Source organism: Calypte anna, chromosome 1, assembly GCF_003957555.1.
Source record: "Calypte anna isolate BGI_N300 chromosome 1, bCalAnn1_v1.p, whole genome shotgun sequence".
Classification (NCBI taxonomy): domain Eukaryota; kingdom Metazoa; phylum Chordata; class Aves; order Apodiformes; family Trochilidae; genus Calypte; species Calypte anna.
Window position 1 is genome coordinate 133,980,548 of NC_044244.1, and position 13,519 is coordinate 133,994,066.

Sequence of the window (13,519 nt, forward strand, 5' to 3'; positions counted from 1 at the left end):
GATACGTGGCTGCATTATACATTAGTACCTAACAGTGAATACATTGAAATTGCAGCCCCATGATAAAGACAGAGCACATGTTCTCTTTCAAGGCACGTCATTATTTGCCTGCCTTTCTTTTGGCCTCTGCTTTTCCTTGAGAAATTCGCAGGTCTTCTTCTCATTGGTAGCACTCAGCCTTGGCCACTATGCTGGAAAAATCAAGAATCTGGTTTGTTACTTAAATTTCAGCAGCCTGAGTGAATGCCAGCTCTGAGCCAGCTGCAGAAGTGACTTGTCCCACAAAGTCTGGCTCTGGGGAAGCCTGCTAGCAGACAGGAGAGCTAGCAGAACCCTTTCCCCAAACTCCATGTGCACATGGTTAAGCTGTCCTTCAGCTGGTCCCACTGGGTGGCACTAGATGGGGGGGACATGAGGGAGCCCTGTCACCAAAGGCAGTATGAGATGGTCACAATCCCTCCCTCCCTTCTTCAATCCAGGAAAGCTTCCAAGACACAGCAAGGTGTCACGGCTGCTCAAAATCTCAGGGTTGCATTGTGCAAAACTTGGCCTTCCAAGCTGATCTTCTCTAAGCTCTGCTTCTAAAAGCTTCTAAAAGCAGAGCTAACCTCTCTCTTCAAAATGCCAGGTAGCAGACGCTGCAGTCTGGGAGGTAAGCCTGCAGGTAGGGTTCTGGCTACTTTATGGCTGCCTTCTGAACATTGACTGAGGTGAGGAAATCTTTGAGCTAAATGATGGAGATTGTGGAAAAAGCTGAGCAACCTCATAGTCACCACCACGTCTCAGGAGTCAGCGAGTGAGTCAGAGAGTGGTGCTAGTGGAACAACAGGGAGACATAAATCCTCTTTTGGCAAACATTCATCTGGAGTGGACAAATTTACAGAGAGCCTATGTCAGCTTTCAAGAAATACCTTCTTCAAGTGTTCAGATGGTTTTTCTTGAAAAATATCAGAATTTCACCATACATAAACAGCTTCTCAGACAGCTTCATGTGGAATCTAACAAGTGTGGCCAGAAATCTTTGCTGAGCTCTGCTGCAGCTGTCCTCGAAACACATTTTGCATAATTACCACAGAATAGGCAGCTCAGGGCTATCTTCTCTATTTCCTTTTGACAATTCCCTCCCCCCCTCCTCCTATTTCTAGAAAACATTTTTCCCTTTACCCCCTGTGTTGTTTCCACCATGTCACCAGCTGCAGATAACTAAAAGGGACTCTTCAGAGCCTTTCAAACCCATCCTTTAATCAGCCAGAAGGCTGGCTGCTGATTGAAGAAAGCCATCTATTAGCCTGTACTCAAGTCCTGAAAACATTATTTGAGCAAAATTCACAGCTCGAGCTGGCTCATGTGGCCAGAATCTGATTGAAGGCTGAACCCCAGACCCCTAAGCAGCCGTGTCAGCCACTACCATCAGGCAAACACGTTCTGTATCAGTGAGAGGTAACCCTGTGCTTAAAACAAGGGGATGGGCAGATTTCTGAATTTTTAGATTTAATTCATGGCTATTCAACACACTTTCTTATCCTATGCATGTAACCCAACCAGCCTTCACTACAATTCCCCATCTTTATAAAAAGGGATACTCTTTCAGTATCTTGATCTGGGTGATGGTGTTTGGTGATTAAATTGTGTCTGTAAAGTTTGCTAAAAGATGTGAGCCATTCTAGAGGGCCTAATTATTATCAATGGGAGATTAAAAAGAGACTGGATGTGGCACTCAGTGCCATAGTCTAGCAATCACAACGGTGGTTCAAGGGTTGGACTCGATGATCTCTGAGGTCCCTTCCAACCCAGCCGATTCTATGATTCTATGATTCTATGATTACTTGGTGCCAGATTCATGTTGATAAATAATCATAACTTTATATTAGGAAAGGCATTAAAAAAGCAAAGCAAACAGGCAGGTCTGCAATTACATACGTACAAGGTTGTTTTTTGCAGCAGACAGGCAACAAAGTAATATTTATACCTTACATTTCTTTAAAAGACTACTATGCATAGTTGCTTGGCCGTTGAAACATTTGGCAGAAGTTACCTGTTCTTCTTCTTCACTGCCTGTTCCAGCTAAACTCAAAGAGCTAAGGTGCTTGTGAGAGTCAGAGAACTGTGGGATGGAATGAGGAAGAGATTCAGTGAAAGATGACAAACGAGATGGATACACTCACAGAAACCATCTGCAAGAAGTGCACAGATACTGACAATGTAAGTTATTTTTTTCCACAGTCTTAAGGATTAGCAAGGACATTGCGAACATAAGCATGAGGCATACAGATAACAAATGAAATGATGTATAACAAAACTATCATTTAAAAATAGAAAAGCTTCAATTTTTCTTATGTTTCTTTTTCCAATGACAGCCTAGAAAAAACACTAACAAAGAGAGCTTTCTTATCAGCACATTCAAGGGAGAATACAGATTTATCAGCATTTTTTTTTTATGCCTGGAAGTTCTCTGTAGTCCCTAAAAAAAAAAAGCATCCCCATGCATGCACATAAACACATCCTCTCCTTTCTAATTCTGCATTTTCTACTGTGATATTTATACTTAAACAGGAACAGATTCTGAGTAGCTGTTTACACAGAGATAGCATTTCTCCATTTCAAGTAAGGTTATATTAGACATAAAATAGTGATACATATCACAAACCATATAATTTATTCTCACTTCCACACATAGGTAAAACAAGTAATTAAATGCTGATTTCTGTCAGCATCAGAACTACTCACTCGTGGTGTTGTGCCTGAATTTAGGCTTTCATAGAGCAAAGATGTTTCTGGAGGACTCCTGGGTAATCCATCATCTTCAGAACTGGTCCCAGCATCCTCTGTTCGTTTTGCATGTACAAATGGAGGTGGAGGTCCCAATTTCATGGTAGGCTGGAGTTTCAGCTTCAGTGTGGCATAAAATACATTAGCATGTGATAGTGATGGAGGTAATCCCAGTATATTTTTTAGCTCAGGTCAATGAGTTACTTTTATTTTAACTTCACAACTGAATGATCAAGAGCACAGGACATTTCACTTTAGACATTTTGTTAGGGAGCCAAACATCCTATACATTTTTCAACTAACATTTAAATAGAGCCAAGATATGATACTGCTGTCTGATTAACAAATGTGACATTTAATGGAAGGTGAAGACAGATGTTACTTACTAATCAAATATTGAGTCATAAAAATTGACCCCAAAAATCAAGTCTGGAAAGACATTTCACCTCTTCCATTTGAAAAACTTATGTTGTGTAAATTACCTGTAAAGCTCTGATCCGATCAGAAACATTTTCTTGAGAAAACACTCTCACTGGCCTTGCAGGCTCTTGCGTAGTCTCAGGGATGAAAATGCTATCATGTGACAAAGCCCTGCTTCCCATAATGCCTTTATGTGTCCTAGAATAACACAACAAATGAGTGAAAGCATACAGACTTCTTTGCCAGTCCTCTTATTCTTAATTCAGGTGGTCTGTTGAACATGGAGATATGTGTACGCAGCATAAATCACACATGAGATTCCAGACCTCCCCATGAATACAATACAGTCATTCAGGCTTATCTAGGCAACACCCTTAAAAACCCAACAAAAATTTGCTAATGCTTTTATCTGCCATGTTCACAAGCTGAATCAAGGTTAGAGATAGTTTAACCCCAGCAGTTGAGTTTTATCTTTCAGAAAAGCTACTGCTCCTTGGCTGGAAGCCAGAGGCAAGCCCAAGTCCAAAATGAAGGGAGTTCACTCCCAGTCCTCTCAAGCCAGGACAAAATAAATGGGTCTGTACCTGAAATGGACTAACTTCTTGATAATATAAGAATGTATCTTGCAAATGTCTAACCACTACCATGGGAAGAATAAGTAGTTTTACTGTTGAAGCATGGTACACATAGCATATAATGTACCTGGCCATACAGGCCATTAAAAAAAATATATTCCAGGCAATATAGTTCTCACATAGAATCTCTTGCATAAATCCTTACAAGATGCTTATAAGATTCTGTTCTATGTATCAAGATCCCGGGGGCTTTCACTTATGTGTCTGGGGGACACATTTTTTCATGAACACTCTTTCTGGGCTGTTGAGAGGACCAGGATATACTTTGGGGGTAGCTTCGCTCATCTTCTGTCTCCTACTTTTGGAGCATTTGGTATGTAACCACTCTTGCAAATGAAAAAGACAACTATGAAAGGGCAAACCAGAGTACAGAACACAGAAATGTTTGAATTCAAGTTACTATGATGAGTAACTATCAAGTTGGTTGAGCAGACACTAACTTCAGAAGAAAAACAAAACAAAACAAAACAAAACAAAACAAAACAAAAAACCAAAACAGGATAACTGTATTTTTGGATATTGGATACTGCCATAGGGGCATTCAGAAATATAAACAAACATGGCAGAAAGTAACATTTTCCTTCCAATGATTGCTATAAATATGTTGGATGAAACAATAGCAGGAAAAAGTCGATCTGTATTCCTGCTGCAGAAGGAAGGAAACCCTGCTTCTTTTGCCTAATGCACTAGCGACATGAGAAGAAAAATTTATTTAAGTGAGAATGTGATCCCTGCAATGCATCCAAGGTCAGACTGATCTAATGCAAGTTACAAAGTAAGGGCCAGTCAGGGCTACGGTGGCAGCTCAGCCCCCCAGCATTTACAAAGACTGCAACAGCAGCCAGAGCAGCAGCATTGTTGCATGTGCACATTTATGCCAGCATGCTACCTTTGGTGAGTCTTTCTAGCAGACACACACCTCCCAGGTGTGTAGTGGAGGTACCCTAAACATCTCCTCACGTTAGAAGTATTTGAATTAATTTTCCTTCCTTTTAAGGAATTTCATGGTACTTTGTCTAAATAAATATTAAGAAACAATAATGGAACAACCCTGCAAATAACATCGCAAGAACATGGCCATAAACCCCAAAGATTGTACTCACTTGGACATGACCTTCTTGAGTCAAGGGAGAGAAAAATCTTAACATCCATGTCTTAAAAATATGTTGTTGAACAACAACTCTATAGCTCACTATTAGACCTGGTGCTATCTGCCCAGAATTCCTGAGACTTCAAGCTGGACTTATAATACTATTGTCAATGTAAGAAAAGACAAACACACAAAAAAACCCCTAAAACAACAACAACAACAACAACAACAACAAAACCCCACCAAAAATTGGTTAATAATTTCTTTTGGTTGTTTGGCGCTGCCTGGTGGCCATGTTCTACAATGTCGTTTGAAATGGCCAGGATGGTTCACCTTCCCCATCCCAAGTCACAGTAGTGTCACTCTCCTGAGGACCAAGGGTCTTGTTCTGAGAGGCACAAACAATGCAAAGATTTGCTTTTAAGACAGCCAAGGGGCTCTCAAGTTTATCTTTCCATCCAGGAATTAATTTAAAGTGTAGACCGTGTTTCTTGTGGCTACCTTTCAGTAGTGGGTAATATTTTTGGCAATGCCTGAAGGAAGACAGGATTTTCAGAAGCAGAGAGACACACAGGGTGGGATTCACCCAGTCTAACTTCATACATTAATGTCTAAACCACAGCTATCTACCTCAGAGATGGGCACCCTGGTACCCTAGCAATAGGCACTTGTTCATCTGAATGGATGTCTGCACAGGAATTTCTTTCGCCAACACGAACTTTCTTATTAACGTGATGCCTCTCTGCTGATTATAAAAGGAAGCTGGTGACTAACTTGAATGCAGACATTTGTCCCTTGGTGAGATGAATCCCACTATACAGAGCAAATAGGCTTCACAGATTATTTCAGTTTCAGTCATCCCCTTATCCTCCCCAAGCTTATAAAACCTGGCATAAATGGTTAGACATTTACATTCCTTTAACAAACCTTAGGAGAGACATCTTAGAGGCATAAGACAATACTGAAAAGATATAAGACAAGCACCTAAATAATTTCTGAAGATGAGATTACATTCCTTTCAAATTATAACCCTAGGCTTACTTATGATTAAATGAAAGAATTTTTAGTTATTGTTTCTTGCTGCATCCTATCCAATTCCCTTGCAATTTCCTTTCACAGACATTTTAACTTGGACTTCCCTTAAAAAAGCCAACTGTATGAGAACACAGCATTCTGAACAAAAGGAAGATGGAAATTTGGAGATGTCTTTAATGTATAAATGGTAGCAGTTATGAATTTGTTTACCAGCCACAATCCAAAACCTTACTTGAGTTCATCTTCAGAATCATCATTAACGTGCAAGTTGTGTGAGGCTGCAACATTGCTTGTTGACTGGAAGAACTTCAGGCTGCTGATCCCAGAAGATGGTTCTTTCCTTTTCTTTTTAACAAAAAACTTTTTGAAAGTTTTGAACTTTGATTTTTTCTTTCCTAAGTGAAGAAAACCAGAGAAAATTCAACCAGTGACATTTGCAAGTTTTTGGACAATAATAACTCCCTTATAATTTCTGTGTAAGTGGTTTTTCTTCCTGGAAGAGGTAACACAGTCTGCTCTTGCATTAATGTCTTTCAGAACTATACTGATAGCATGAAATTACTGTTATCTTGCAGAAAGGACTGCAGTGTTTATTACACATAAGAAATACCCTATGGTGTAGGATTTTAATAGAGTTTCTACTTGAGTCTTGAGACAATTAGACTGTGAAGAAAAATTTTGGTAATAACAGTCTGGGATACAGAGAAGAAATTACAACTTGGAAACCCACCGTCTTTGTTCAGCAAGCTAAATAGTGTCGATAAGGACAATATTATTAACAAAACCAATTTAAATGTAGAAAAGGCTTGCCTAGGTGTAACGGGCAGTGTTGGGAGGCTAATGCTTATATAATGTCAGTTTTATAATGCATCCCAGAATATTCTGAATGCTAATTATGAGACTCAAGGGATCACAAAGTACTAAACTTTGTGAAATCAAGCAATAATCTTGAAAAGCAATGCTAATGTGCTCAGAAAGTAAAGACCTAAATGAGCATCGGTTGCAAGCTCTGTGAAGAAAACTACTTGAAATTAAATCAAATTTTTCACAAGACAATCCAACAGCTTGTGCCTGTCCCATGTAAGATTTCATGACAGCACTGTAAGGCATCCCTGTCAGCATTTCATTTGTCACTGAATATTGTTGTGTAGAAAGTTAATTTTATCACAAGATGCTAGAAAACTCTTATCTCAAGCCTCTGAAAATGACAAAAATGTATCATATCTCTGAGACAAGAGGAGAGAAAGAGAGTGTATTCCCTAAACAGAGTCACTTCTGTGATAGAGCTAAGGCACTGGAGCTTAAGAAATCAGAGCACTGGGGAAGGAAGTTATTCTACCTGAACTGTCCTCTCCATCACCTTCAGTCTCTCGCACCTTAGGGTCCATCATCCTTGAGGAACTCATGTGACAGTCACTAGAGGAGGTAGAAAAAGTGTTAGTCACATCAGTATAACAACTCTGCTTCACTATACATGTGTATACGTACATACATATGGGTAAGTTACTAAAATACAAAAATGTAGAATGAGTATGTTTTTATATACAAATACATTGACAATGTATGCCTAAGTATAGGCACTGTGTCTATATATAAATATATATAAAAAATAAAAATACCCCATAGCACGATGCTTATTGGTCTAAGGTATAACAAATTCAATAGATTATTCCCACTGTCATAGGCCAATCCTACATCACTGTTTAGTTAAACAACAAGCCTGACCAAAATGGAGGTTCATGAGATTCTCCACTGCTTCTAAACACATGCCTCAGAGGAGGTGGGCTTCTTTGACTTTCCCTCTCTGTGCTTATTCATCACCAGACAAAATGTCTTTGTGACAATTACAGCATTTGGCAAACCTGTACAAGTAATGTGCTCTGGGCTGTAATGGTAACAAATGCTTATGCATCAGCTTGGATTGGAAGGTGAGTACAATGTGGCTGTTTTGAGCCCCTGACAGACCAGCAGATTTAAATAATGCTCATAAATGCAAAGAATTAGCATAAGGAAAAAGCCCACCATAAACCAAACATTTATTACTGAAGTCTGAAACACAACTTGTTGCCTGAACCATTGGGGAGTGCTTGAGACAGGCAGTGATGAGTAGCTGTGTGATAGCCTCAGTAAAGGCACCTCTGCTGCACAGCAGCTCCAAGGACCCCCCCCAAGCCAGACTCACGCAGTGGTTGTAAAACACCCCCTGCCACCACCCGTTGGAAAACCAAAATCAGAGTTCATATCATAGAATGGATTGGAAGGGACCTTAAAGATCATCTAGTCCCAACCTCCCTGCCATGGGCAGGGACATCTCCCACCAGACCAGGCTCAGAGCCCCTTCCAACCTGGCCTTGAACACTTCCAAGGACAGGGCAGCCATAATTTCTCTGGGCAGCCTGGTTCAGTGTCTCACCAGCCTCACAGGAAATAATTTCTTCCTAACATCTAACCTAAATCAACCCTTTTCCAGTTTGTAATCGTTCCCCTTTGTCCTCCCATTATAGGCCTTTGTAAAAGGCTTATTACAGCTTTCCTGTAAGCCCCTTCAGGTACTGGAAGGCTGCTATAGGGTCTCCCCAGAGGTTTCTCTTCTCCCAGCTGAAGAGGTGCTCCAGCCCTTTGATCACCTTTGTGGGCCTCTGGACACAGAGGATGAGAGAGAGCAATACAGAGACAAGGGGAAGCAATCTTTGATCAAGAACATCAGCCTTATTTAGGCAGAATTCAGAAGGAACCAGCTCTAGAAAAGAACAGACTTGGATGATCCATATATTTTTTAAGTAAATACCTGATGGGAGGTAACATATGAATATGCATTGGGGGCTGTGGTGGCACATACAGTCAATTATTAACAGGCTCAGGGTGTCTCAGATTCATGCTGTCATGTTGCAACAGCAACTGCAAGAGTGCAAATCAATACCTTTAAAGCCTTTGCTGCTATACGCATGCCCTGTAGCATCTCTAAGTTACACACATTGAGAGGTGTGATCCTGCAGGCTCCACATAAATTATGGATACTCTAAGTCAGATCTCCAGCTGTGGCCCACTGGCATAGCCCTGCTGTATCCAGCTGTACTCGGGCGAGGGTATATTTTTTTTTAATCTGCATGTTTATATGCCATACTTTGCCAGTTCTTAATAGCAAATCCACTAGGGAATAAATAACCACATAATGGAAATGTTAGTTTGACACACAGGCAAGTATAAACATGCTCCCTCTGGCAAAATTCAAGCAGATAATATATTCCATTTGTGACAATCCAGAAATGTGTTGTTGTCCCATCTCAAACCTTAGCAGCCAATATTCTAGAGAATAAAAATGATTTTAATAAGGTTAGCTCCACCATAATGTCAGAAAAAATTTGTGTGACTGATGTGTGACATCAGAGGTCTTGACAAGTGTTTCCACTGAGAGTGCCAAACATTTTGGGGACTGTATTATGTGATTGGGGTTGTGGCATATATCTTTTCACTAAGGAGAAACAGAGAGACACTGAACCTTGATGAGCTGTCTTCTTGGCAGCCGTGTGTCTTGAAGCAAGGTCCTTGCTCCCCTTCTGACCTCACATGGACATTCTTCAGGGTTATGTTTTTGCTGTTTTCTAAGGTTATGTTAAGAATTGCTGTGTCTTTCCAAAAAGTGCCCAAGATTCAGGAAAGGTAGCCCACCAGCACTATGCTTTTGGAGATGTCTCTTGCAAGGGCACAGAACAGGGTTCAGGACCGGAACACCAACTTGAGAGAAAGAGCCAAGTCCTTGGTCAGGTCTCACCACCACTGCTGGAGCCCTCCCTGGATGGCTCCTCACTGTCATCTGAGGGAAGAGCTTGATCCTTCAGTGTGGGAGAGCTGCCAGGAGTACACCAGTGTGCAGGGAGGAACATCATGCAGGTAAGGTGACTTTGAAGTGAAGCAGAAAGCAACCTGAGGTGTGGACCACAGCCACCCAGGGGAAAGCAGACACTGAGCACAAACACCAGAAGCCTCTGCTTCCTGTGCAGAAGCCTGGAGATTCCAACAGCTGCAGCAGGGATGTGGTTATTTTAAATTACAGTAAATAAATCCTAGAAGTTTGAGTCAGATGGATGATACTGATTTTGCAGTGTGGGGACAACTGAAAAGCTTTCATTAAAATTGCTGCATTAGTTTGCAACTATGGGGGGCAGGGAACTCTTTGAACCTTCCCTTGCTCAGAGTTTGTGAGTAGATATACTCCAGGTTTTCAGTTCAAAAGGCAACTTTCCAGTTGGATGTGACTTTTCTGGGCCTTTGCGGGCTGACCTGCAAGGCTGAGGAGGTGGCTCCAGGGGCTGTGTTGTGCAAACACACCCTGTTCCGAGGACAACGAGGGTGCGGGAGGAGTTTTATGTGGGAGGCTCCTGTTACCAAGGGGAGATTTGTTTGTGCCAAGGGAAAAGTGGGCACCCACTTCCTTAATCTGAGGATGGTGGGGGGCTGCTCAGCAGGCTGCAGAGGAGACTAGAAGGAGTTGTGAAACACTTGGTGGGTGGTGTGCTGGTGGCCAGGATCTCAGAAGCATGCTGTGAAGTCAACAGACGGGTTTTAAGCAAACCGTGACTTTAAGCAAATACTGAAGCTGAGACTTAGCCACTTGCTTGAGTGTTTTGCTGAGTGACAGTTTCCACTGGAGCAATATCCCAACACAGCATGAAGAGATATTGGCCCCTGCTGAGCATCTGACAGCTGCCAGAGATCCCTCTGTGCAGCTCTGCAAGCAGGGTGCTGCCTTGCTTAGTGTCTTGCCGAACCAAGCTGTAGGCAATCACATTCATTTCTACTTTTAAATTTGTGATGACATTTTTATTGACTTGAGGGAAAGTTTTTTTCCTTTTAAATGCTTCCTTTGCTGACTGCTGCTAGAGAAATGCTGGTTTTCACCTGCTCACCACCCACCATGAGATAACTCTGTTTTCTTTCCCAAATATATGAACTCAGAACTGTTCTATCTGTGTCTCCTTTGTTTGTGTTTTTTTTTTCTCTTCAGTATAACCTGTTTTAACAATATCTTTAGGCAGGCTTTCAATCTTTCAGGGTTTTCCTCAACACTGAGAACAAACCCTCCAGTATTAACACATTCATCATAGAAAAGATTCAATTAAAACAAGATACTTAAGAGAAGAAACAAAAAATCCCAAGGACAGAGGCCAAAGTTTACCCCTGATATGACTATAACTGCTTGTCACTTCCCTGACATAAACAGAGATTTCATTGTCTGCTCTGGAGCTAAATTTTATTTTCTTCAAAGCTTTGCTTCACATCTGTGACAGCCTGCAAGTTTAATAACTGTGGAACAAAACTTTGCAAAATCCAGCATCTTTGAATTGGCACCCACTGGCATGGGTGGCATTCAGTGCACTTGTACTTGGATCTGGAAGCTCAGCTGCAGAGTGGGGTTGATGAGCTTTCTCATTTCCAGTTTCCCCAAGGATCTACTAAAATCCATCACTAAGTCAAATCACCCCGTGATCTGAACACTCAGCAGGATTTGCATCCTTGGAGGAGCAGTCTGCATCTCTGCTTCTCTTCTGTTAGCAAGGGCAAGATTTACCACACTGCTGGCAGTGGTACTCTTTTCCTCTTCTTTTTTTTTTCTTTCCTTATCATTTTATGTGTGGCTCCTTTCACAGAAGAATAATAGGGATACCTGGTTTATCAATTTATTGCTTGATTTTATAAGACTAAAATGTCTGATGACAAATTGGTAAATATTAACTGAGCTCATAACAGTATTTTTGCTATATTGGACTTTTCCCAAAAGAGACTTTTTCATTTCTCTTCTTCACTCCCATGCCCTAAGATACAAGAAATATAGCTGACACTAGATGAGTTGCAGGGAATAGATTGGGAATAAGGTAACACAATGGGTGTTTATTCCCTTTCCTATTCCTTCCAAATGTCACTACATTCAAAAGGGTGCACAAAAAAAAAGTCACAGCTGAGCCACATTATTGTAATTTACACTTTTTATTCCTCTGTTGCGTTAAAATATTCCATTTCTAGTGGGCAAAGGAACATCAAGAACTACAGTGATTTTAAAATAACAATTTAGGGAAATTATTTCACAAAGAGGAAGATCTTCCCTTTCTCCAAAATCATGATATGCACTAAAATTCCCACTGGTATTACACAGTCTTGTGGATTTGGGAAAGAAACTGCAGGTTCTGGGGATATAAAGAAAACCTAGACAATTAGAAAGACTCCTGTAGCTGTGTTAGTAACCAAACTAGAAAACATCCTAAATACCACAGATAAAAAATGAGGCAGTTTTTCCTCACCTACTCCTTCACTAAGTGCTCAAATCTGAAATGAAGGAACCATCAATGGGCCATGCAGTCCACATGGAGCACAGAAAAGGGACAGCTTGAAGTTTTCAGAGAGACCAAGCCTAGGGCAGAAGACTCCCAGCAGCAGACTCATCAGCAGAGCTTACACACTTCTGGATATGCTCCAGCTCTCCAGCATGTGGATTAGCAAAAGAACCTGGGACACAGCCCCAGGATGCCAAGCCTTGGCATAGTGCAGGTCCAAAAGCCTGTTGTGATCATCTGCCTCCCAAGAAAAAGATTTAGCCCTGCAACGAGGGAAGACAACTTGCTGAAGGCACTGTGCAGCAGAGTGTGGTAGAAGGAAGAATAGGAGAGGGGACACCCAGCTTGTGATGGGGAGGTTCTCACAAAGCAAAAATGCTTCTGTTGAGCACAACTCTCTGCTCAGACCTCCTCCTACTAACAGAGATCCAAACACCACAGAATCATACAATGGTTTCTGCTGAAAGGGACGTCAAAGATGATCCAGTTCTACTCCCGTGGCATGGCCAGGGACACCTTCCACTAGACCAGGTTGCTCAAAGCCCCAACCAACCTGGCCCTGAAATCAGTGTTCAGTGAGTATGAGCTACATTAAATACACGTTTTTCCTTGTGCACTATTGATTGAGAACAGATCAAAGAAATGCAAGAAATACAACCTGCAAATGGAAGATGATGGACTTTGAGTCTAAAATTCTAACAAATCCACTTCTAGATGTTTGGGGTTTTTACATCTAGAAGACTGTAAACATCCAATGATGCCCCTTTCCACTTTCAGTTCTCCCAAGTGATAATGCTTGAGCATGGCGAAAAATAATTCTCTCGCAGAGGGCCCAATTATAAAATCTTTTCTAGAAGTCATCCATCAGCTTGAACTTAAGTTATTAAGAGAAAGGTCTCCCTTCTACCCCCTCTTCTGCAAGAAGAGGTCAAGGAATCACAATGAAGTGCTTGCCCTGAGCTAGGGCAGCATGTTAGAGCCCAGCTTATTAGTAGTGTCCACATGAGTGAGATGCAAGTCTGAGGGAATCCAATTAGTTTCTATACACACTTCCAAAAAGATCAAATAAAGGGATTGGAGATTGTGATAACAATTGCAATAACATTTTCAAAGCCATACATCTTCCTCCTCCAGACCTTTCTGTATGTCAAAGGGGTACAAATTTCACTTTTTATGAAGCCTCTAATTGCCTCACTAAGGCAAACAAAAGCACCTGAGTGCATGCTCACACACACAGTCAG

General features: G+C 41.3%; 1 protein-coding gene across 1 annotated transcript in view; it reads right to left on the minus strand.

The window, feature by feature from the left end:
- The window catches only part of KIAA1211L (KIAA1211 like), a 64,252-nt gene that overhangs the window by 18,960 nt on the left and 31,773 nt on the right, over window positions 1-13,519 (minus strand). The window contains exons 2-6 of the mRNA XM_030461833.1: window positions 7,289-7,365; window positions 6,182-6,344; window positions 3,252-3,387; window positions 2,728-2,889; window positions 2,036-2,104 (exon numbers count right to left, since the gene is read on the minus strand). Of these exons, the coding sequence (XP_030317693.1) occupies window positions 2,036-2,104; window positions 2,728-2,889; window positions 3,252-3,387; window positions 6,182-6,344; window positions 7,289-7,355 (597 nt within the window). The 5' untranslated portion in view covers window positions 7,356-7,365. The remainder of the gene's footprint in view (window positions 1-2,035; window positions 2,105-2,727; window positions 2,890-3,251; window positions 3,388-6,181; window positions 6,345-7,288; window positions 7,366-13,519) is intronic.